We start from the raw sequence: 26,560 nt of genomic DNA, 5'->3' as shown, positions 1-26,560 counted from the left end.
AAGTATTCTTTTTACATGAAGGCTGTTTTTGTCATTAAAACCTGTAATTCAAATTTAAAGTTTAAAAAATTATTTATAAAGAACATTCTCTTCTGCTCTTTTTTAGTGCCTGTTCTCCTTTTTTGATTTGCCAGCATTGGTGCACATCAGGATCATTTTAGAAATGTGGTTTTGTAGTGTGCTGATTAAGTCGAGGTTCGCACTGTGGTCTTGTGTCCTTCTACTCTTTGCCTCCTCTGACATGATTTTAGAGACTGATGAAATAGAGCCAGGCTAAAAACAGCATCAACCTTTCTGAGGAATGAATCCGTCCTTTTCCTGATGCACAACTTGGACATATGGGTGACATTAATGATCATATATTTTTAACCTTTGAAGAGGACTATGGTATAGCTTCCTTTCCCGTCAAACATGGCAGCCTATTTAGACAAAATACAGACATAATTATAGCCCTGACAAACCAGACAGGATGGTAAATGTCCCTTGTGACTGGGCACTTTGGCAGTGCTCCAAGGGAAGACTGGCCTACCAAATCTAAGCATCTTTCTCTTGTAAGGGGCTGATCCTTGCCCCTGCTCTCTCCTGCAGAGAATGCATCCTCTGACCTCAGTGAGAGGGTACTCTGGAGAGAAAAGTTTCAAGAATTAGCTTAGCTCCTGGGAAATAATACTTTCCTCGACAAAATGCATCACTGAGAAATTGATTTATGTTGTCTAACTTCAGTAGCATTTTCATTTTAGATTGAAATAGTTTACTTTGCAATGCTCTTTGGTATAATACAGTTTCTCCTGAACACTCTGCATGTGTGCATGTCAATTTGCTGTAATTTCCCTGTCCACTGATTGGGTGCCCACATTTATTCTCTCTGCCAGTCGCTCCTGTTGCCACTCCAACACCAGAGCAGAGGAGGGCAACAGTCCTAGCAGCGGTGGGCATTTCACAAATGCTCAGAAGGTGGTAGAAGAAGAAGTAGCGGCAGGAGGTGGGGGCTGGAGAAAGGAGCTTAGAGCCAGCAGATTGCAAAACACTACCGTGGGCTTTCACTCGGCAGGACTAACACGTGACCCGTAGTAGCGTTTGGTGCCAGGACATTTTATGTATAATTACCTTTTCTATAGAGAAAGGGGGATAAACCTAATGTCAGTAATAATAACGGAAACATCTGCACTTCTTTGCTGTTTACAAAGTATTTTCAAAAATATAATCTTGCTTAACTCTTAGGGTAACTTGTGAAGAAGGCATATAAGGCACTGTTATCATTCACCCCACCTCACTTCGGCAAGTGTGTTGACTGAGGTTCAGAAGGTGATGCAGTTTACCCGCATTTAGAAGCTAATCGAATGGCCGTCATCACCACCGTCGCAGCAGCTAACATTTGTCTCATACTTCTTATATGCCAGACACTGTACTAAGTGCCTTATATGGATAGTTCTTTTAACTTAAGATAGCCAACTGCTGAGCCGAAAGACAAAAATAACCAAAGCCATGCTCCATTTCCATTATATAAAACCGCCTTTCTTAGCAATCAATCACAGACATTCTAAAGCAGCTCTTCAGTCTATTTGATGTGAGAAAGCCCAATAATCAGATTTACACTCCCTGACAGCAGCTCTTTCCCATAACCTCTTACCTCATAAGTCTAATTTAAACAGACTTTTGAGAAAAAAATAGATTGTTCTGTACAAATTCTCTTGTTCATCTTTCAGTTAAGTTGATTAATCTTATGATTTTGTGCAGAGTTGGTAGGAAAAAATGTAACAAATACATATTCCCCTTTAAGGTTGCCTTTGTCATGTAACTTAAAGCAGTAATTGAGGCACTCGACATAAAAAGTGTTCAATTATGCAAAGATGCCCAAAGGGTAAATTTATGGTTGATTTTATAAAGCCTTGCTCTCTCTGCTGAAAGTAGATTATCAACCTAAAAATACACTGGAACTGCTCCTGTAATTTCCTGTTGAAGGGATAATGTTTTACCCTTTCTCTGAATCTTGCTATGTTAGAACACTTATATAAACACAGAGAAATTATACTCCACTAAGCACCAGCTCTAAAAGTTTAATTTAATTCACATTTGTAGCCGCCATGTCATCTATCTCTCAATCGTAGGGACGTCTCTCAGTCCTCCAACGTTGCTAACTGGGAGAAACATGTGCTTCCTCTAAATCAGGACTCAAGGCAGCCCCTGAGCTTGCACTCTAGGCTTTACCAATCAACCACATTGGCACCTATAGAGAAACCGAAAACAGAATAAGATCCAGGGTCGTATCAAACTCCACCTCCTGGTTGAGATACTGTGTTACAGTTTTGTAAGATATTGCCCTTGGGGAAAACTGGGTGAAGGGTACTCCAGAGCCTTTTTTTTTTTTTTTTTTTTTTTTTTTTTTGCATAAAATATCCAACACCAAATACATGGGGCTTTTCCCTATGCTAACCAATTCTCCTACACCAGCCGGATGTCCAGCAGCTCATTTCAGTTCTGACACATCTTCCCGAAGTAAGAATCAGCTCCTGCCCGTTGAGGGCTCAGCTTCATAAGATTGCCCCTCCCTTCAGAAACCAATCATAAGTCCCAGCTGGCTGGCCACCTTTAAATCAGGGGTTCCCACGACGCCCTCCTCAAGTTCGAGAATTTGCTAACACTGTTCACAGAGCATAGGAAGGCACCCTACTAACTGGTTTATTATAAAGGATAGAACTTAGAAACAGTCAATGGAAGACACACAAGCACAGGGCCAGATATGGGAAGGAGGGGTGAAGGAAGCCCTTTCTGGGAGCACCACCCTCCCAGCACCTCCATTTTGTCACTAACCTGGAACCTCTCCAATCCCTGTCATTGAGGTATTTATGGACGTTCCATTATGGGGGAATGATGGATTAAATCATTAGCTATTGCTGATTAATTCAACCTTCAGCCCTCTCCCCTCTCTTGATGTCAGGGGCACGGCTGACTGGCCTGGTAAGCCTGCCTTTGTCTTTCGGGTGACCAGCATCTGTTCTGAAGCTGTCAGGAGCTCCTAGCCCCCTCCCATCTCATTAGCATAGGAAAGACATCCAAATCACGGGGAGATTCCAAAGGTTTGAGGAGCTGCGTGCCAGGAACTGGGGACAAAGACCAGATACTGGAGTTCCCTTTGTAGCTCAGAGGTTAACGAACCCAACTAGGACCCCATAAGAATGCGGGTTCGATTCCTGGCCTCACTCAGTGGGTTAAGGATCTGGCGTTGCCGCGAAGCGTGGTGTAGGTCGAAGATGCGGCCAGTGTTAACAGTGCCATTCAGTGTGGTGTAGGCTGGCAGCTACAGCTCTGATTGGACCCGCCTGGGAACTTCTATACACCACAGGCGCGGCCCTAAAAAGCAAAAAAAAAAAAAAAAAAAAAAAGACTATATTATTTCCTTTTCTTTGTTTGGCCAGAACATGTGGAAATTCCCAGGGCCAGAGATTGAACCTATGCCCCAGCAGTAACAACAATGGGTCCTTAACTCACTGAGCTGCCAGGGAACTCCTATGTCTTATTATCATAGGTACACAGGATTTCCCTCTTTTACTCCTTACAACTGCATGTGAATCTACAGTTCCTTCAAAACAAAAAGGTTAATTAAAAAATCTATTTGTCACTTGGGGTTTGCAATAATTTCAGAGAGAATTTCTCTAATGTGATAATAGAAGGACCTTTTTAATTAAATCAGACAACTGTAGAGTAGGCAAGGCACTAGTTTATGCAGTTCAGCTCTTTTACTTCAGAATGAAGACATAGAGACCAAGGGAAATTAAATGACTGTTGCTGTGGTGCCTGAATATATTTGTACACATACTACCTTAAATGGAAAGAGGAAGGAAACTGACATTTGTTAGGTGACTGCTGCAGACACTAAAGAAGTTTATAGACATGATCCCATTTTACTTCCCAAGAATTCTTGTAGGTATTATTCCTATTTTACAGCTGAGGAAACTGAAGCTACAACACAAGTCATAAAATTAGCAAGTTGGTGGAGCGTGGATTCCATCTCCTGTGAATCTAGAGCAGTTAGTTTTCTGCTACACTTTAAAGTTTTAATGTTTTAAAACTTTCTGCAATATAATCCATTATAAAAAATAAATGTTTCATTGAAATTGTTGATGTAAAAAATGCACAACATGAGAGTTTTGAGTTAAGTTTTATTTGGGGCAAAATGAGGACTATAGCCCAGGAGGCAGCATTTCAGCTGGCTCCGAACAACCAGTCTGGGGAGGTGATGGGGGCAGAGAGCTAGGATACATGGGAGTTTTGCAAAAAGGGCAGGTAGTAGGAACAAAAGATTAATGTTTTTTTTGTTTTTTTGTTTTTTTTTTTTTGGTCTTTTTAGGGCCATACCTGAGGCATATGGAGGTTCCCAGGCTAGGGGTCCAATTGGCGCTATAGCCGCTGTCCTATGCTTCAGCCACAGCAACAGCAGATCTGAGCCGCATCTGGGCCCTACACCACAGCTCATGGTAATGCTGGATCCTTAACCCACTGAGCAATGCCAGGGATCGAACCTGCATCCTCATGGATGCTAGTCAGATTCGTTTCCACAGAAGCATGATGGGAACTCCAAGATTACCATTAATGAAAGAAAACTAGATATCTCAAATTAAGGAATTGGGTGCTCTTCTGTATATGGAAAGATGCAAGAGTCTGGGCTCACTGAAATCATGCCTTTGATGTGCCTCTCAGCTGTCTGGGGCCAGTGTCCTGTTTTTTCACCTCCCGAGTTTCCCCAGGGCTCAGTGTCGGGAGTGGCTGCAATCTGTTGCCTCCTAGATGGCGGGTATTCTTTGCTCCCTTCCTGAGTACTCTCAGGGCTCACTAGCTCGCCCTAGGAGGTGGCTGCAATCACTGATGACTAATGACCTCCTTTGTTTGCTGATATGGTAGGCAATATTTTATTTCTCATAACCCAAATACACATACAAACAGAAACAGTTTTTATGATTATCCTTCCTATGGACGATGCCCTGTTCTAGTCTTTCATTAAAAATACGCTAAAATTGATAGTATGATCCATTAATGGGGGTTGTCACCTATAGTTTGAAAAACACAGCATGCTATTTTTCCTTTCCTGCGACCATTCCATTAACGTCCTGGAAGAATCTTTCATTCCCATGCCAGGCTACAGTCCTGATGTCAGCTCTGCTCACCTCTTCCATCCCCACATTAAAGGGCAGGCTGTCCTAGCCCTTGCTCATTTAAATTCATAAAAGCTCATGCAAAGCCTCACAGTACGGTTCCTCCTGTAGTTTTAGGCACTCAGTATTCCCCCCCACCCTTCTCTCTCTCTCCTTCTTCCTGACCACATCCCTGTGAGGGGGCAGATAGACCCATTCAAATTGAACCCTGTCATTTTCTGAACTGATGGGTGGTTTGTTGTTTGAGGAGACTCCAAGGCCATGTCTATAAGAGGCAAATGTAGGCAAGTTATCCACTGATTTCCATTTGGCTTAAAATCTTTGAGTGGGTGTGTTGGGTGGTAGTAGTGGTGGAGTTGGCTGTATCATTTACCCTGGCACTGCTCCACAGGACAGGGTGTGCTTGGGTGGCCCGGCATTCCTAACTCATTTCCTGGTGGATGCCACGGCGTCCCCATTGGGGACACCTATATCACCCATTCACAATCCTTCCTTGGGTAATGATGTATCAAGGCCTTCAATTTCCTGCTGCCTGTGGGATTCCTTTTAGAGCCCAGGGATGCCATAGGTCTGTCAAATGGTTGTTTAGATTTTGACAATTGCTGGCATTGATTTCGCCTTCCGGGTGTCAGGACCTGAGTTAAACACACCGCACACATTATCTTGTTGAAGCCTCAGAGCAGCCCTGCGATGAGGATGTTATCACATCCTCTCATATTAGCAGAGAGGCTAGGTAGGCAGGTGGCTTTTGTTCCGTAGGCGCTTAGAAGGTGTGAGCTTGGCGCTTGCCATCTGCCTCGGCATGAGTCAGGAGGTAGATGGGTCCCGGGCTGAGCAGCTGGAATCTGTCCCCTGTAGACAGATACTTGATTATGGCAGGAGCAAGGAGGAACTGCGTCCTGCTTGGATAAAAACAGAGACCACCTATTTCTCATTTTTTGATGTCAAGGAGACCTCCAGAACGACACATGTGCGGAGAGGTTCCCCAGGGGTCGGAGCAAAGAGATGCACCCTGTCGACTTCCCATAAACCCTTGTGCTGGAATCCATCCTAGGTAAAAGATGTGCACACAGAGGGAGGGGCCCTGAGTCAGGCCAAATGTGGACTCAAGGCCGACCATGCAAGGTGATTGGCCAGAGGGAGCTCAGAAGGAGTGTCCCCATGCAAGTGATTTAAAGGACCTCCAAAGCTGGCGTTGCTCTCCTCCTCTCTTGCTCTTTCTGTCTGTCTGTCTCTCCGTCTTCATATCCCCCTCCCCCCCCCCCAGCCTGCCTAAGCTTTCTCCACACCTATCATCTCTCTCTTCTCTCTTAATAAACCCTTATTTGCCTCACTACCCTCAGTCTCTTTGCAGAATTCTTTCTCCAAAGGGACAAGTTCTGGGGACCTACATTAGGTGGTTAGGGTTCTGCATTCTCACCCCACAGCCGCCCAAGACCATATGCAGATTGAATCGACAAAGGGCAGGGAAAGATTGAATTAGAAAATGTAATGGGAGGGAAGTTGTCGAGATGGGATTTACATTTACACACACACACACACACATCAAAATTACTGTTTTGAGGAGTTTTGGTGTCTAAGATAAGCCTGTCCTGCCTTCTTCCTTTTCTGGCCTTGATCATCTGTTTCAGCCAACATCATGACAGTTTAAATCCTAGGATTTTCTTTCCTTGGCTTTTCTCATTTAGAAAAGAAGATTGAAATTAGCTCTTAGATCTGAGCTTATTTTGTAATCACAGGCAGACTTCGCTTTCAAGTGGAAGATATTTCAGTTTTCGTGTTGGCAGTGGTTCTCAAATACTAGTGCACACAAGAATAATCTAAAAAGCATCAAAATGCAGATTTCTGAGCTCTGCCAAGATAAATCCTGATTCAGTAGGTGGGAGGTGGTGGTCTCTAAAATCTATATTTTAAATAAATTTAGATTTAGCAGCTTGAAGCAAGGTGATTCAGATTCAAGTTATCTAGGAACCACCATGTGAAAAATGCTAATTAAAGGGACTATAACATGTATGTGGGGAGTAATCCACATTGTGGGGCTTGCCTCCTTCGTAGTCCCGTCTTGAAAAGTGTGAGGGAGGACCTCAGATGTTTTTATCAAGATGATAACGATGATATTTCTTCATAGCAACTGTGGATGTAGAGTTCAACAACGGGGCTGCCGAGCTGTCTAAAAGGGTCCCCAGCCACATCTAATCCACTAGGATTCAGGTCCCCACACCAGTGTGAGGGCCAGCGCGGAGGCTGGAGCACCTTCTCTGCAGAGACCATCTGTGCACTTTCGGGTCCCAGGGCTCCTCCACATTTCCCAGCTTCCCCCGAAGCCGGTTTGGCCCTGTGACTGGGTCCTGGCCAATGGACAGTGGACAAAAGTAAAGAACCATTTCCAGGCCTGATTCCTAAAATTCCTAGCATAGCTTTTCGTGCTCTTTTTCTTCTCCTCCCCATCTTCAGCTAGGCAATTTCAGGGTGACTTTGAAACTGCAAGATGGTAGAACCATGAGATGGACACAGCTTGAGTCACTATCTACAGGAGAGCTACTCAGAATTGCGACAGAAGCAACAACACGTCTCTATTGTACTAAGCCCCTGCGAATTGGGGCTGATTTATTTTGGCAGCATAGTGTTTCTTCTCCTGGCTAAGGTACTGCTATGTTATTAACAAGTAATTAGTAATCATGATGGAAATTCTTCCTTCACTAGAGCAGAACAGGCTAATTTAAACTGCATTCTTGATGGGACCAAAAACCCAGCAGAACAAAGCCCGGCAATGTTGCCATTGCCCCTTCATACCAATAGCCCACACAGGACTCTTCCAAACAAAGGTTTGCTGAAAAGTAGAAAAAAGTTAGTCTTGTTTAGCATGCAAGGAATAACTACCTGCTTTTTCATCTACGAAAAGTTTCTGGCCCTATACCTCAAACCTGATCACAAACCAACCTTTTCTTTATTGCTTCATCAACGGAAAATTATGAATTTCCTCAAATCTCGGAAAGAAATGGTGTCCATGGTTCTTACTCTCAGCAGCTGCTGCATCATCAGTGGGACAATAGAAACTAACATGGCATCCAAAAGGATGAGAAATAATGAAAACCTAAGAAGATATTGCCACTTCTCTTCAAATTTCTTAAGAATACAATCATTTAAGTTGGCCTGATATCTTTCCCATAAGCTTGAATGTTGATTTTACTAATCTGAGAAAAACTGTTTTCTTCTGTGTGTGCTGGAGCAGTGTTTTCCAACTGTCCACTATGACCTATTCTCGGGATATAAATCAATTCAAGTTAAAAAATACGGAAGATTGGAGTTCCCGTCGTGGCCCAGTGGTGACGATCCCGACTAGTATCCATGAGGACGCGGGTTCAACCCCTGGCCTCGCTCAGTGGGTTAAGGATCCGGTATTGCTGTGAGCTGCGGTGCAGGTTGCACACGTGGCTCCGATCCAGTGTTTCTGTGGCTGTGGTGTAGGCTGGCAGCTGCAGCTCTGATCTGACCCCTAGCCTGGAACTTCCATATGCTGCAGGTACGGCCCTAAAAAGATGATGATGACGATGATGATAAGGAAGGCTATCAAAGTGTGTCACATGTAGGAAGGGTAAGTATTATATTTCATGAAAGTTGTTTCTAATTTAACACACACACAGTTTTTCTTATCAAGGTAGTTGTGTTCTATTTAGCTGCCTGAAAGGGTCAGTTAGCAAATACTGAGCCATTGCTTGTAGGGGACATATGGGGTTACATTCCTATGAGGCTCTGGTTACAACCTTTTCATCCACTGATCAATATATAACGTTGTTTTTTGTGTGTTTCTGTTTAAAGACACCTTATTTATAAATATATATTGCTTATTCACTGACATTGAACTCACGGCCAGTAGCACTATTACTTGTGCCTTAATGAAGCTCATCTAGCATGTGGTTTTCTCCATATGACACTTTATAGCCTTTCTTGCACTAGGGAACATTAGGTAGCACTATGCTTGGGAGCCATTTTAAACAGCAAAATCACCCAAAAAAGAGAACAAGTTATAAAAATGTGGCACTAGATAGACCAAAAAAAGCATGTGTTTATGGTAAGAGAGTTGAAACAATAAGGCTATGTTATCTTGATTGACCTCAGCTAGGAACTTGCATATAAGGCAACTCAATTTTTTTTTTTTTTTTTTTTTTTTTTGGTCATGCCTGCAGCACGTGGAAGTTCCTGGACCAGGGATTGAACCCACTTGATCTGATCAAGGGCCGCAGTGACAATGCCGCCGGATCCTTAACCCACTGTGCCACAAGAGAATTCCTAGACAGTTTTTTTTTCTGCTCTGTGCATGCACATTCTTTGATTGACCATGCAATGACTGTAAATATTGATTTGGGAGTTATAAGTACATGGTAGCAAGTTGGTGAATTAGCAAATATGGAACCTTTGAATGATCGGGATTGACTATCAAAGCTGTTAGAAACTGAGAGATTGCCTCAATTAAAAACAGAAAGATTTATAAAAAATATTTATATCAATAAATATATGTACAAAGTTTATATATAAATAATATGTAAATAAAATTAAAATATACTTTAGGTAAGACCTGTAAATTCTGCGATATAATCAGTCATTAACAGGTATGCCACTGATGGTTCAAGGAATGGGGTTTCCTTGATGGCAAATTACCTGTGTCTTTCGTGGAATCCAACCCAATGCCTTTCTCTACAAATCTACTGACTAAATGATTGGTAGCCAAAGGTGTACAGTTGGTCTTAGGAGAGTTCTCTTAGCAAGATTCAGAGAAGGTTCAGTCGTGGCAGCTCTGTCTAAACTCTTTTACAGTCTGGTCCTAGTTTGTTTTTCTCCACAGAATAGGTCTGGGAGGCAGTGGGGTGAGAAACTGGGGATCCTCTGCCGCCCACTGAGTCTAACAGGTGCTTGGACCAGAGTGTGAAACCACTGACTCCCTTTAGACAGCTAATTGTCTCTCCTGCAAAGAAAAAAAATCACAAAATGATCACCTGGAGGGCAGCTTTATATCTGCTGATAGAATCCAGTCTAGGGTCAGGCCGGGTTTGGCAAATAAAAACACAGAATGCCCAGTTAACCTTAAGTGGTTTCTAATTACCTACCTATGCTTATGTACATTAAGATAAAAGAAAAATATTGCATGGGACATACTTTATAGTAAAGTGTTTGTTGTTCATCTGGAATAAGTTATAAAAATATCTAAAGTACATACTAATTTTTAATTTTTTGCCTAGAGCTTATTTTTATTTTTTAATTTAATTTTATTGGATTTACAAGGTTGTATTCGTTTCAGGTGTACAGCAAAGTGAATCAATCATACATCTAATATATCCAGTCTTTTTCCCATGTAGGTTATTACAAACTATTGAGTAGATTTTCCTGTGCTCTACAGTAGGTTCTCATCAATCCCCTATTTCATACAGTAGTATGTATGTGTTACTCCCACCCTCACAATTCTTCTCTCCCTCCGAAGTACATGCTTCTTTTAAAAAGTATATTTCCTTTAGGTTGTTTAGAGTTATTTATTTTGCAGGATTTACTTATAAAATCTTTTCTTGCAGTTGTAGTCTATGTTTAATCTAGATCGTGACATAGCTCCTATAGTGGTCACATTAAATTTTTTGGTCTCTTTCCTTGTCCACCGGTCATTAATGGAGAAACACACTTAGTATTAATATTATGGACCAGTATGTGTACTTGTTCAAACTCTAAGACTCAGTCTTCAAGTGTGGTTTATTGAAGCACGTAATACCATCTTTCAAGGCGTGCTCTCCTTTTCCTTTCTTCAGGATTATATTTCATCTTGATCAGTGATTTTTTAAAATGCTATCCACGGACATGAGCACTGTTGTCAGCATTCGTTTGTTTCTTCAGCACCGCATGTGAAGATCCCTTTGTTCGCCTGCTGAAAGAGTATTCGGAATTGTCTCTATAAAAAAAGATCAAACTCTGCAGGGATAATCGTGAAAATGCCATAATAAGTATCCATTTCAAGTCAGAATTTCTTTTCCTTTTTGTAAGTAATACATTATCTCTTTTAAGACTAGTCTTGACCCTTAAAGGAATAAATTTTTCTGTGATTCTTTCTTTGACACAAATTCCATGATGTTCTTTAAAGGTTGGAACACTTCAGTAACATTGCTCTTCTTTCAATTTGCATATTCCTGTTACTAAAGAGATGATTTGCTTGATTTTAAAAGTCAACCAAAATTTGGGGATCCTTTTCTTCAGAATTAAAATTTGATTTAAGTGCTTCAGATAAACTGATACTATTCTTAAATGACTGTTCAAGAGAGCCAGTGTGTTCTGGATGCAAGAAAATTGAAGATGCTGAATGCCAACAATATTGCAAAAATCCTTTTAAAAAAACTTACCAATGCTTTATTTATTTATTTATTTTTGGAGCAATGTCACATACATAATAGCCCAATACAAAATTAGGCAAAATATTTGTACAATAAAAAGGAACTGCTGATATCTGCAACAGTGTGGATGAATCTCAAATGCAAGCTAGGTGAAAGAAGTCAGACTCAAAAGACTATGTGCTGTATGATTTCATTCATATAACATTTTTTTTAAACTTATTTTATTTTATTTTAGTCTTTTTGCCTTTTCTAGGACTGCTCCCGAAGCATATGGAGGTTCCCAGGCTAGGGGTCGAATCGGAGCTATAGCTGCCGGCCTACGCCAGAGCCACAGCAACGTGGGATCCGAGCCACGTCTGCGACCTACACCACAGCTCACGGCAACGCCAGGTCCTTAACCCACTGAGCAAGGCCAGGGATCGAACCCGCAACCTCATGGTTCCTAGTCAGATTCGTTAACCACTGCGCCCCGACGGGAACTCCTGTTTCTTTTTTTCAGCTGATACAACAAACAGCAATGAATATCATTGTGCAAATTTTTCAAAATGAAAAAAAATTAAGTCTATTTAAATCTATTCCCTTAGCAACTTTCAAATATGTAATATGGTGTTATTAACTATATACGCTGAACATTGCATCCCAATGACTTTATTTTATAACTAGAAGTTTGTGCCTTTTGACTCCCTTCACTGTTTTTGCCTACCTCCCACTCTTCACCTCTGGCAAACCATCATTCTCTGTTTGTATCTATGAGCTCAGTTTTGTTCATTTGTTTCTGTTGTTGCTTCTTTACAATTCCACATATAAATGAGATCATATGGTATTTGTCTTTTTCTGACTTACTTCACTTAGCACAGGGCCTTTAAGGTCCACCCATGTCATCCTAAATGACAGAATTTCCTTTTTTTTTTTTCCTTTTCTTTTTTGGCTGCTGAGCAGCATACAGAGTTCCTGGGCCAGGGATCATATGGACCCACAGTTGTGACTTATGCTTCAGCTGTGGCAGTGCCAGATCCTTAACCCACTGTGCTGGGCCAGGGATCGAACCTGTATCCCTGTGCTCCAGAGATGCTGCCAATCCCATTATGCCACAACAGGAACTCCAAAATTTTTTTCCTTTTTATGGCTGAAAAATATTTCAATGTGTTTGTATATATATATTAATTTAATTTCCTTTATCCATTAATCCATCAATGACATGTAGGTTGCTTCTATATCTTAGATAAATAATGCTGCAATAAACATAGGAATGCTTACATTTTCCGAATTAACGTTTCTTCAAATAAATACCCAGAAATGTAATTGTTGTATCACATGATAGTTTTATTTTTAACTTTTTGAGGAACCTCCATACTGTTTTCCATAGTGGTTGTACCAATTTACATTTTCACCAATAGCACACAAGTGTTCCCTTTTCTCCACATCTTTGCCAACACTTGTTATTTCTTGTCTTTTTGATAAGAAGCATTCTAACAGGTGTGAAGTGACATCTCATGTGATTTTGATTTGCAGTTTTCTGGTGATGAGCGATATTGAGCATATTCTCATGTACCTATTGGATATTCATGTATCTTCCTTGGGGAAATGTCTGTTTAGATCTTCCTCCCATTTCAAAATCAGATTTTTATTTTTACTTTTTTGCTATTGAGTTGTATGAGTTCTTTACATATTTTCAATATTAACCCCCTAAAAGATATATGATTTGAAAACATTTTCTCCCATTTAGTAGTTGCCTTTTCAGATTGTTGCCGTATAGAAGTTTTTCAGTTTGATTTAGTTTCACTTGTTTATTTTTACTTTTCTTACCTTTATTTTTGTTGTTAGATTTAAAAAAATCATTACCAAGACTGATGTCAAGGAATTGACCACATGTGTTTTCTTCTAGGAGTTTAATGGTTTCAGGTCTTATATTCAAGTCTTCAGTCCATTTTGAGTTAATTTTTGCATATTATATAAGGCAGTGGTCCAGTTTCATTCTTTTTCATGTGTCTATTCAATTACGGTGTTCAGTTATCAGTTGAAGAGACTGTCCTTTACCCACTGTATATTTTTGGTTTCTTTGTTGTAAGTTAATTGACCTTATGTGTATGTGTTTATTTCTGGGCGCGCTCTCTCTCTCTGTTACATTGATCTACATGTCTGTTTTTATGCCAGCAGCAGACTGTTTTGATTACTGTAGTTTTGTAGCATAGTTTGAAATCGGAAAGTGTGATGACTCTAGCTTTGTTCTTCTTTCTCAGGATTGCTTTATCTATTCAGAGATTTTTTTGTGCCATACAAATTTTATGATTGTTTGTTCAATTTCTGTGAAAAATGCTATTAGAAATTTGATAGGTGTTGCATTGAATCTATAGATTGCTCTGGGCAGTATAGACATTTTGACAATGTTAATTCTTCCAATCCATTATCAAAGAATATTATTCCATTTATTTATGTCTTTTTAAATTTCTTTAATTAATGTCTCATAGTTTTCAGGGTACAGCTCTTTCATCTCCATGCTTAAATTTTTTCCTAGGTATTTTATTCTTTCTGATGCAGTTGTATGTGGGATTGTTTTCTTAATTTCACTTTCTAGTAGTTCTCAAAAAGATTTTAATTACTCTTTTTTTTTTTTTTTTTTGTCTTTTTGTTATTTCTTTGGGCCGCTCCCGCGGCACATGGAGGTTCCCAGGCTAGGGGTTGAATCGGAGCTGTAGCCACTGGCCTATGCCAGAGCCACAGCAATGAGGGATCCGAGCCTCGTCTGCAAACTACACCACAGCTCACAGCAACGCCAGATCGTTAACCACTGAGCAAGGGCAGGGACCGAACCTGCAACCTCATGGTTCCTAGTCGGATTCGTTAACCACTGTGCCACGACGGGAACTCCCTCATTTTTAACAATATAAATGCTGAAGTAGGAGAAAAATTTCATGACAATGACTTCAGTGTCAATAGAAAGGACATTAGATGCTGTTTGAGCAGCATTTTGCAGACTGTACCAGGAGAGCTAACACCTTCCATTCATGTTTGCTTCAACATTGAATAAACATTGTCTGCACTTTCTTGCAAAAATCTACCAAAATTTGTATTCCTATTATTGCCACCAAAAGCAGTACAATTTTTCTCATTAACTCTTACCACAATAATAGAATCACTCTGAAGTCTCATCTGGAACAGATTTTACTCATAATAGCTGTATAATTAACACTTTTTCACGAGAAAGGTATTGTACAGCAAAGGGAACATGTTTTCCACATTATGGTAAGTTGCATCCATAGCTATGTTGTAAAATGATAAGGCATTAGGTCTTCCATAAGCTCTGTGACAGTGAATGGAACTATTACATTTTTTATTATTGTAGTTGATTTCATCCTAATAACTTACTTGTAATTTTGGGATCAGAAAATACTTCTGGTAGCAGCACATTCTAACAGTTATTTGAGCTGAAGGCTGATGATAATTCATAATGGAAAGCTGTTACAATTTCTGCTGTGATTATTTTATCTTTCTCATCTGAATGTCTTACAAAAATGTATTATTTTATCACATCTTTGGCAGTAGTTGAGGAAATGATGTATTTCTTATGTTTAGTTATTATTTTATGCTGATTTGTACCTGCCTTTCCATCATTTTTAAAAACATCAAGTCAGCAAATGGGAACTGCACAGAGAATTTCCCAAGGATTTTTTCTTTATTTAATAAATGTTCACTGACCTGTGTTTTGGCATTCAGGAACTCAAATATACACAAATTAAAGAGCAATCACAACAAGAAATGAAAAAATTAAGTTTGATAAAATCATAGTAGTGACGATGTGTTTGTCTTTCACAAATCAGAACTCATAACTAGCTGTAAACAGAGGTTGAACTGTTGAGAGAATTGCAAATTTGTGAACAATAAATAGTACTCAGTATCTGATGTAAGATTATGAACTTCCCCTCTGCTTACAAGAATGAGCTGTATTTATAAGGCATAGTATTACTGAATTAATGTTTTGGGAACCTTGGCTTTCACGGATGGACAGTCTTTCAGAAATGAGAGTTCCATGATTGGTTGGCTTGCGCACATGCTAATAACCACTAGAATGAGGCCCTTATTGATTGGCTGTTGTCTAGAAACATGTGGTTGTCACTGACTGGCCAATGTTTGGTAGCTTGGGCTGTCATTCATTTGCTAACTTTTGGAAGCACAGTTACAAGAGTGAGGCTGATTGGCTGATTTTCAGAGCATGAGAATTAATCTGTCACTAAATAATGGTGGTTGCTTGTTCATCACTTGGATCTTTGGCCAAAGAACCGTCTTTTATGTGTGAAAAAACATGTGTTTTAATTCTAAGCTCCCTATTTTGGTTTTCCCCTCAGCCAAACCTGCAGGAGAGAGCATCTTAGGTTATACAGATGTGTGGAGGAAGGACTTTCAGGTAGTGTTGCCATTTAATAGATTTAAGCACCAATTACTACGGTGGAAAAATGGCAACAGCTTTTTGTGATTGAGAAAAGCCGAATATAGGACCTTGAGATAGCCCTGACGAAGTCAATACAGGAAACAGGAAAAGGCATTTATATACAGGGCATGTCCTATGTATTCAAGCCGGCTGGCAACACGATCCCAACCACATCTTTGGCCCTGCTTCTCTGTGATCTTCCAGCATCTCAAGGGTTCTCAAACGGGAGTGGCCCAAGGTGAAGCTGGATGGTTTGAGAAGTCTCAAACCAGATTAAAGGGCCACTGAAAAGTTTGAGTCAAATAGAGACATGATTCTATTTGTATCAGAAAGATCATACTGGCATCGGGTGAGAGATTTGGAAGCAGGGCACAGAGACTGGAACCAGGCATGCCTGTTAGGAGGTTCAGCATACAGGACAAGAAAAATAAATAATTAGAGTATTACATAGAATAACTGTCAAGTTTTAAAATTTATTTTATTCATTTATTTATTATGAAAAAGACACCACTTTTTCAATAACCCTAGGAAAGTTTGGGCAGTGACAAGGGAAGGACTTGGCAAAGAACCATGAAATTCATAATAACTTCCCCTGTTAAGAGTCATGTGTATCCTGAGCGGTGAGCAGTTTTCCATATGTTACCTTCACTGTGTACTTATGAAGGAGGTGATTAATTTAGTGCAGTGGCTACGAGCTAGGTTCTGAAGTCAGAATTTGGGGGTTCAAATCTGAATTCTCTCTCTTATTGATTGTGCTACCTTAGGACCCACTTTCTTCATCCCTATGATGGAGATAAACAGTCTTATTTTGTGCGATCATTTAAAGACTACATGACATAATGGGCTTAGATGGCTCCGGGTATGGGGTATATCTTGTTACAAGTGCTCGATGAGTGTTAGCTATTATTATAACCTAATTTTACAGATGAAGAAACTGAATCTTAGAAAAATAAGGTAACTTTTCCATGGTCACATAGGAAAAGCCAGAGGTTTGATCCAGATATATCTGACTTCAAAGCTTCAGATCTATATCATTACTCTCTACTAGCTCTCAGTACCTGAGCACAGGTCTGGAGAAAGTGAAACTTATGCCCATGAAAGAAGAAAAATTGAAATGATTTTTTTTTTAATAAGAAGAAAAGATTATGTGATCTGGAAGTTGTTGTGTCTCAGTCATATTAAGCCAGTGGAATCTCAGACTGGCCAACAGACATGTCTGCAACTTGAGGTTCCGTTATAATGTCTTCTTTAAATAAGATATTTCATAGAACATTATGCCAATCAGAGCATTGGTAGAAATGGAATAGGAATCCAGCAGCAATAGTTACCACATTTTAAAAGACTATGGTTGTTTTAAAAAAATTAATATTAGGAGTTCCCATCTTGGTGCAGCAGCAACGAATCTGACTAGGAACCATGAGGTTGCAGGTTTGATCCCTGGCCTCGCTCAGTGGGTTAAGGATCCAGCGTTGCCATGAGTGTGGTGTAGGTCACAGATGCAGCTCGGATCTGGTGTTCCTGTGGCTGTGGTGTAGGCTGGCAGCAACAGCTCTGATTCGACCCCTAGCCTGGGAACCTCCATATGCCGCGGGTGTGGCCCTGAAAAGACAAAAGACAAAAAAAATAAATAAATAAAAATAAAAAATTAATATTACATCTGTTTTCTTAATTGTACTGCATTAATTCCATTGGGCAGTTGAATTGAAGATTTTTGCCAATCAAAGATGTCCAGCAGAGACGTACATCTGCTGACACACAGAACACCTACTCATGTGCCTTCTGCTGGTTTGTGAACTAGTTTGGGTCAGCTTAAAATAATTCAAGTTGGAACATTTTCTCTGTGCCTATACTGCTATTGCTATTCTTGCCTTAGTTTTGACATTTGGCTCAGCTACTGTTTATCCAAATTTAAGAAAACAGGAAGACAGATAGTTCAAAGTCATGGTAACAGAGTAACCTCTAGATTAATAGTTCCATCCCAAACTCTTTCCTTAGGAACAGAAGAATAATTCTAATTAAGGGTTTATAGGTAATGTGTTTAGTTAATAAATTGATGTGGACTTCTGAGTCCAGATCTTAAATTTTAGTTAATTTTTTCCACAATAAATTGAAGTTTGTGTTTCCCTTTTGGGAGCCCTTATTAAAACCATAGTTTTAACTTCTCAATTTATGGAATTTGAAATATGATCATTACTTTTTCCCCTAATAGCATCACTGAGGTATAATTGATACTCAATAAAGTGTACATATATAAAGTGTACATTTTGATGTTTCGACATATGCACATACCCATGAGATAATCACAATTAAGACAATGAAAAGTACCTACAGAATTTCCTCATGACCATTTAAAATCCCTTTCCTCCACCCCCTCCCCTCCCCCTAGGTTATGAAACTATTGATCTATTTCCTTTCTTTGTAGCCTAAAATGTGTGGTAGGCAGAATTTTAAGATGACCCCCCCCAATGACCCTCTCCTTTGATTAATCCTCTCTCCTTTGAGTGTGGAAAGAACAAGTAAGTGTGATGAAATTTCATTTCCATGATTATGTCCTATTATATGGCAGAAGGGATTTGGCAGGTGTGACTGAGTTTACTAATCAGAGATAAAGAGGTTATTTGGATGAGGCTAACCTAGCCAAATGAGCCCTCTAAAAGCCAAGGTATCCTTGGCAAATTGTTAGGCAATACAGATTTTGGTACATGGAAGTGGGGTGCTGCCATAAAAAATCCTTAAAATGTTTGGAATTAGGCAGTGGGTAGAGCCTAGAAAACTGAGAATACAAAAATAGATGTTAAAGAAGCTGCTAGTGAGGTCTCAGAAGGATGTGAGAAAAGCATTGTCGGAATTTGGAGGAACAAGGACTTTTGTTATCCTCATGGCAGAAAGCTTAGCAGAATTGTGTTCTGCAGTTATGTGGAAAGCAGAACTTGTAAGCAATGAACTTGGATATATAGCCCAGGAGTTTTTGAGCCAAGTGTTGAAGATGCTGCTTGGCCTCTTCTAGCTATTTATAATAAAATGCAAGAGGAGAGAAACTCACTGCAAGAAGAACTGTGAAGGAGAAAGGAGCCAAGGCCTGATGATATTGAAAGATCTCTGCCTATCCAAATGGCAAAAGATGTTAAAATTAAGAGATTCACTGGCGGGAGAGAAAGATCTAGAAAAAAGGCTGAGGGTGTGACTCTACAACCCTCTGCTGAAATCTGGGAAAAATTAGCAAAAGATCAGAACATTCATGCTAACTGAAATGAAAGGAAACAGAAGGCAGGTTCAGTTCATAACCGCCACTAGTATGTGTATGGGAGTGATGTGTTGTGTTGCTCCCAGGAGTGACTTAAGACTCCTTCCAATTTGGTTAGGCCCTTTAAGTCACCCACATGAACGTGCCATTTAAATAAAAACGGAGTGCTTGCTATGAAAACGCAGCTTCCAGGCAAATCCTCTTTCCACCCCTCCTCTCCCTGTCAGTCTCACTGCTTCCCCAATATTAGTCCTCTATATAACTCCCGGAGTTACCACTCTTGGGTAGCAGTTACTTCCTTGATTCACACCCTGTGATGTCATGACATTAAAAAAATCGAAATATTCCTGACAATTCTGAACAAGTACAGAACTTTGGACTGTCAAATTTTCTTTTTAAATTTTATCGAAGTATAGTTGATTTACAATGTTATGTTAATTTCTGTACAGCAAAGTGACTCAGTTATACATATATGTGTGTATATGTATATTCTTTCCATGACGGCTTATCACAGGATATTGAATATAGTTCCCTGTGCTATGCAGTAGGATCTTGTTGTTTATCCATCCTGTATACAATAGTCCCAAATTCCCAATCCTTCCTTCCCACACCCTACCCCCTTGGCAGCCACAAGTCTGTTCTCTATGTCCATGAGTCTGTTTCCGTTTCATAGATTGTGGTATTTGAGATTCCACCTATAAGTGATCTTGTATGTATTTGTTTTTTTCTGATTTACTTCACTTAGTATGATCATCTCTCGGTCCACCTATGTTGCTGCAAATGTCATTATTTCATTCTTTTTATGGCGGATTAATATTCCATTGCGTGTATGTACCACCTCTTCTTTATCCATTCCTGTGTCAGTGGACATGTAGGTTGTTTCCATGCCTTGACCATTGTAAATAGTGCTGTGATGAACATAGGGGTACCTGCATCTTTTCAAATTACGGCTTTCTCTGGATAGATGCCCAGGAGTGGCATTGCCGGATCATGTGGCAGTTCTGTTTTTAGGGTTTTGAGGAATCTCCATACTGTTTCCACGTTAGCTTCACCAAACTGTCAAGGTTTTGACCTCATGGATTGGAAAACTGGCCTAGGGATTACCTGCATTGTAGTGTATGTCCAGTGAGTTCGGGTACCAAAACTTCTGCTGGAATTACAGTCTGGTTTTCTATTTTACCTTTCACAGCCAGCACAAGTAATAGAGATGATTGAGAGCTACATCTGTTGTCTGTATGCACTTTTGCACATCCAGCTACCTTACAATAAGTTTTGGTATTTTGAATATCTAGTTTAACAATTTAGTGTGAATACGAAATCGATACATTTTTAAACTTCGCATTACTGTTTATGTAGGTCAGAGAGATTTCATGGCAGTTACTATTTCTAGATTGTTAAAGACCCCTTAGGCAACGTTAAGGCTGTTGCATGTGGACAGTTTCTTGAATTATAGCACAGAAACTTTAATACCTACCTCAGGAATGATAGGGGTCCTAAGTAGGCAGCATATTTACTAGAGAAACCTAGAGTTTTCTTAGATTGCCAACCTTAGAAAGACAAGAAATGTCAGGGTGACAGAGTTTAAGTGGCTCTTTTTAGATACGTTACACTGATTCTCTATATTTAAGATGCAAAACAGCCTCTCAGGAGCTATTTAATTAAGTGAAAGTAAGTCTAGTCCCTTTGGAACCGAATGGTTCAGTGAGCAAATACATATCAGCAAGTGAAGGAAGTGGGGGACGTTATTATGTGCTTCATAGACACGGTGACACTTTATAACCCCATATCAAGGATCCTAAACAGTGATTGGTTGAGAAAATTATCAAACTGACTTTAAATTTCGGCAGGTACAAAATTGTCACGCAAAAGTCCAGGACAGGGTGCCACTCTCAGTCTTCAAAGAGAAAGATAAGAAAATCCTGGATTTTCAAAGTCCCTTTGAAGGCTTTTAAGGTAAGATGAAACATTCTCTTTACTCAGAACCAACTGATTCCTTTAGAATGAAATTCACTTTCAGAGAAGAAGCCAACGTGATTTTAAGAAATGAATAACCCTTGTGATTAGACGTTTTTCCTTCCCTTTTGACTTGTCAAATCAAGGCTGTGTATTAAAAGATAATGGAAAGTTATGTGATAAGGGATGGTAATTCCACTTAGCAAAATATTGCATCACTGAAGAATAAAATTTGTTTTCACAGCTAGTATGTTAAAATCTCAGTTGCTAACAGTCAAAAAAGTATATGTAAGATGAAGCACATATGTTATATCTAATCTATTAACAGCAGAATGAGTGATTAGAATATTTTATGCAAAATTCTCTAAAGCTCCATTACTGTTATTTTTTTATCCAGAAAAACCATCTTTAAGGACCTTGAATCTAGTTAAAGCCATTTTTTTTTTTTTAGCCTAACCTTTGCAATGCAAGATTTGATAGGATTTAATGAAAAAGGAAAGAAACAGTCTCTTTCTCTTTCAAATAGTAACATGTAAACACTGACTCTATTAAGAAATAAACATGGGTTTGGGAGCTTGATTTACCACATTACGTTACACTTATTTCAGAGTCTGGCTAGTCTACTTATTGATAAGCTCCACGAAGGTGGGGCTCATATCTGTTCCCAGGGCTCAGTATCTGGCCCACATTAGTCCTTCAAATGTCTGTTGAATCAAAGAATGAATCTCAGTCTACATTAATTTTTTGGTCTCTGAAAAAGCAATCTTTGGCCAAAAAAATATTATTATTGTTATTTTGCCAGTTGACATTAGGGGTTTAAAACTAGATTAAAATATTTCTATTTAGGATATCTAGAGACTCTGATTTCTTTCACATACCTCTTCTGTCTTATATGGCATAATGATACATTTGGAAAATAAAAGACATGTTACTAAAAACCATGTTTGATATTGGCAAACTGAAGTGAAAACGATAATTATCTGGTTGTTTTGATCAGTTTTGAGAAACAATCGGGTAACTCAGATTTAAAATATTTACCTTGAGCTTTTGAAACAGGACTTTAATTTTGTTTTTCAAGGTTTTATTAACCTATTCAAATTAACTACGTAAAATCTCATTTCGTTCCAATGAACTAAGTAAAATCTCAGATGGTTTCACGAAATCATCTGAAGGGGGTTCACACATTTCTGCTTTCAGGCTGACAAAATCGAGGCCCTTTCTATAGTCATCTTTCAAGCGTCTTCTAACCCGGGGCTACAGGGCGAGCAGCACTGTGTGTAGTGCGGCCCTTCTGAGTGGAGCTGAAGGAAGGCTATCGCGGCCACATTGCTGTGTTGCAGTTTAGAAATGGGCTGCACAAAACCCTGGCCTTCACTGTAGGTACCTTTCCAGGACACCCCGTTCCCTCCAAACCAGAGTGTAGACTGGCCCTCGGCAGGGTCTATCTAATAATTAGGTTGGGACGGCAAAGTACAGCCCAGCCTCTGCTCACCAAACAGCTGCACGTCGACGTGTGTGCCCCAGGACTCTGCCTTCTACTGTCCTGGCGTCACCTCAGCTCTGCTTAAAATCTATAGCATTTTTGAAGGCGGACTAGCTACCTTTGGCTTTCTGCTGAACAGCTATACGAGTAAGCACATTTTTTTCCTCTCAGTAGCTCTGGAACTGGATCCTCTCTCCTGTGAAAAATGCCAGTACTTCAAAGACAGTTGATAGCCGCTGAGGTTTTATTAGGCTTCCACTGTCAACATTAAATTCAATCGAGGCTGTCTTATGACATCCTGCATTATAAAGTATAAACCCAGGGGGAGTACATGAAATAAAAGTAAAATTCTCCCTTCTTTCCTGTAGTAAGAGCATCATTACGTCAAGAAATCCAACTTGTAGAAAATAGCAATTTAAAATTTTGAGTCTCATGAACTCCATGTCTGTCTCTTCCGATGTATCAAAATGCGTATACATGTCTGACTGTGCGCTCTAACAGGAATGCAGGATCATGGGTTTAAAACTCCCACATAATAATCACTGTCATGTGTTAAGAGATTGCTGAATACCCGGAAAAGCGCAACCCGTTGCTTATACTCCTAAGTATTTATTCATCAACAACATTCCCCAAAAGTCTTTTTCTGTGTCATGTTTTGAAAGGCAGTGATCACCAAGCCTTTGGACCTCAGGAGCTCTCAGTGGGGTTGGTGGGGGGACGTACACTTAACCAGGCTGTTGTTAAACCGTGGAAACAGGGCAGTGCTACCAGCGTGACGTGCAGAAGCTGCCGGGTGTGATGAGGAGAGAGAGAGACACCACCTGCCCTTTAACGTGGAGTCAGAAAAGACCTCTCAGAGAAATTTCTTCTGCTAAGATAATTGAGATAATCCCAAAGTGTGGGTATTATTAATTACTCCAGACGGAGGACTCGAATGCTTAATAGAACTCCTTAAATTCTTTAAGCTCACACATCAAGTAGCAAAGGCAGAATTGGAACCCAGGAGGTCTCTGAATCCAAACCCCACATTCTTTCCACCGACCTGGGCGTCTTCATGCTGGAAATTTCCTTCCCTTACAGTCTAGTAAAGTCCGACTGTATGGATTTGGAATGGGGATGAAAAGAGCTTCATCTTTTAAGCACGATCTTAATAGAATTAGCTGATACTTGCTTAAAACTATTCCGAAGAGATGTTATTGCCGTCAGCACAGTAGAAGCAGAAGGTTATAGTTATGGCTTCTGTCAGCACCTGGCTGTACCCCTTTAATGGCAAAGGCAGCCAGGGTCTAGGTAGCTCCATCCATGCTGAGCTTGGTGGTGCCTTGTTCGTCTCTGTGAACGCTCCAGGTGTGTTCAGGAACATTAAGTCTGGGCAGCTTCTTCTCCTGCTGGATGTGTGCTCCTCACCTAGGAAAATGGCAAATGCTTACGGATCAAAGTAATACATTGTAGGGCTATCATCTTTTGCTTTCTAAGTAATTTTGTGCTATTCTTTTTTTTTTTTCTGCCAGAACAGCCGCTGATTAATATTCCTAAAGAAAATGAAGATAATTATATATTTTTGCATTTGGGCAATAGCATGGGCCATTCCAGTAAGTATGCCTTCCTCAAAAAAACCTTCTTACTTTGCTCTCTCTTTTAAGCTAACACTATTTGATATGACTTCCTGGAAGCCTTTCAGATCAGTGGAGCCTAAACTTTTAGATTTGCATGAAAGACTTGACAAGATATATTTGGGAGTCTCAACAAAACCAAATATGCACTCCAAGTCATGCTCCCATTTTTCCCATTGAAACTCTTGGCTTGTTGGAAGGATTATGACTTTTAAAGTTCATTCAGATTAATTTACATTTAATGTTCAGGAGCCATGGAGACTGTCCATCTTTCCTCATGTCCTATGAATTTCATTCTAATAGCAATGAAGCCAGTATTGATTAAGAAGTTTTCAGGAAAGAAAAATAGGAAATAAATCATTTTTTTTTCAACAAAGGGAAAAACCAATGTTTCATTCAGAGAGTTTTTTTCCTATATGCTCCCTGTGGAAAATTAATATACAGATAAACACCCACAAAGAAAAATTAGGAAAATCAAAGCATTTGTAATTGTATTAGCCAGCTGCTATGGTTAATATTTTGGTGTGTTTTCATAATACCAAGCACTTTGGTATTTATTTGGTTAAGAAATCTCTCAACTGTTTCCATTGTGCTCCTGAAAAAGTAGCATAGCACTTCTACGAAGTACTTACCTTCGCTTCTGTCCTGGCTCTGGTCAGACCTGCTGTTCTCTTGGGTTTGGGCCAGGAGTATATACTTAAGTGGGTGTGGAGCTATCGCAAGAAACACCAAGGTTCTCTCCTCGTTTTTATAAAAGACTCTTCCCTTTTTACAGTTGAGGTAAGTGGTCTGGTTAATACTTCAATAAAATTGGTAACTGTTATGAACAATATCTGTGTGCCATGTCTAAATTCTCATAAGCACTCTAAGAAGACACTTCTCTTTTCTGCCCAAATAGATCATAGTTTGGCCTTCATGTTATATCTGTTTTTCTTCATTTAGGGAAAGGTGTGTGTGTGTGTGCGTGTGCACACGTGCAATAAGAATATCTTCAAATCCAGTATTTTCACTTTTGTAGGTTCCTCAAATCAAGCCATTGGAGAGGCATGCCATTGACAAAAGTGTGAACTTAAATCTTCTAGCAAAATCGAAAGCGCCAGTACAGGTATAGGATGTATAATGCGTTTCTAAGCTGTTTTTAGATTCCGTGAACTTACAAGCAATTGATGCTCATCTTTTCAGTTTGCCTTCCTTTAAGCTGATGTCCACAATTTGTTTTGAATTGTTTCTCTTTTCCAGGATGAGTTAAATGCCAATGATACCACCAAAGGAAGTGGCATCCCCATGCATGACCATGACATAGGAAGGCAGCAGGATACCAAAGATGGTTACAAAGGAGAGAGAAATGGCTCTGAGTGGGCAGACGTGGGAGGGAACAGTTCTTCTGCACGTCCCATGTTAGCAAACAAAGAAGAGAACACGGAGGATCCGAATGGGGACGCAGGACAACCAGAACCATATGGCCACGATGGGCTCCATGGACGAGGGGACAGCAGCCCCGCAAATGGCCTCAGAGGGCAAGTCAGCATTCTTGACAACACTGGCACAGCAAATGGGAGCCATGTTAATGGGGTTACTGATAAGAATTCAAAAAACGAGGATGTTGGAAATGCAAGTCAGAGTGAGAATGCCACTGTGGTCCCGGAAGATAGATATCAAGTAGCTGGAAGCAATAACAGTATAGGTCATGAAGATGAAATAAATGGGAATTTCTGTAGAAATGGGGGAGATGTAAGTGAAACAACACCTCCAGGAGAAGGTGAGATAAATGGGAATGAAGAGACAGGGGTAACATCTGGGGGAAGTGGAGCTGGCAATAGAGAATTTGCTGGCCTGGATAATTCTGATGGCAGTCCCAGTGGGAATGGAGCAGATGAAGAGGAAGACAAGGGCTCTGGGGACGATGAAGGTGAAGAAACGGGGAATGGAGAGAGGACTGCTGATACCAGCAAGGGCCAGGAGAATCCGAGTCATGGAGAGGAGGAGGCGGAGGAGGAGGACGACGACCATAGCTTAGGTCAAAATTCAATTAGTAGTGAAGATGAGGGCCCTGGGCACAAAGAAGCTGCCCATGCCACTGACGGAGACAACACCTCCAAGAGTGAGGAAGATTCTGACAATATTCCAGGAGAAAGCCGTAGCCAAAGGATAGAGGACACCCAGAAACCCAATCAGAGAGAAACCAAAGCTGTGGCAAATGGAGTCACTGCAATATCAGAGCCCCTTGCTATTGGGAAGAGCCAAGATAAGGTTAGTTTATGAAGCTGATTTCTTTCAAAAGCGGTTTAAATTCTCCCCTTCCTTCCCTGGTGGTAGCATGAAA

General features: G+C 40.1%; 1 protein-coding gene across 6 annotated transcripts in view; it reads left to right on the top strand.

The window, feature by feature from the left end:
- Positions 1 to 26,560, top strand: part of DSPP (dentin sialophosphoprotein) — a 126,088-nt gene that overhangs the window by 95,134 nt on the left and 4,394 nt on the right. For 2 of the 6 annotated variants that reach the window (XM_021100405.1, XM_021100404.1), the window contains exons 3-6: positions 21,036 to 21,141; positions 24,136 to 24,216; positions 25,256 to 25,342; positions 25,477 to 26,487. In XM_021100405.1, the coding sequence (XP_020956064.1) occupies positions 24,166 to 24,216; positions 25,256 to 25,342; positions 25,477 to 26,487 (1,149 nt within the window). In that variant the 5' untranslated portion in view covers positions 21,036 to 21,141; positions 24,136 to 24,165. 6 annotated transcript variants of the gene reach the window in all.

This window comes from Sus scrofa, chromosome 8 (assembly GCF_000003025.6).
Source record: "Sus scrofa isolate TJ Tabasco breed Duroc chromosome 8, Sscrofa11.1, whole genome shotgun sequence".
NCBI lineage: Eukaryota > Metazoa > Chordata > Mammalia > Artiodactyla > Suidae > Sus > Sus scrofa.
This window is presented reverse-complemented; position numbering and strand designations above follow the sequence as displayed.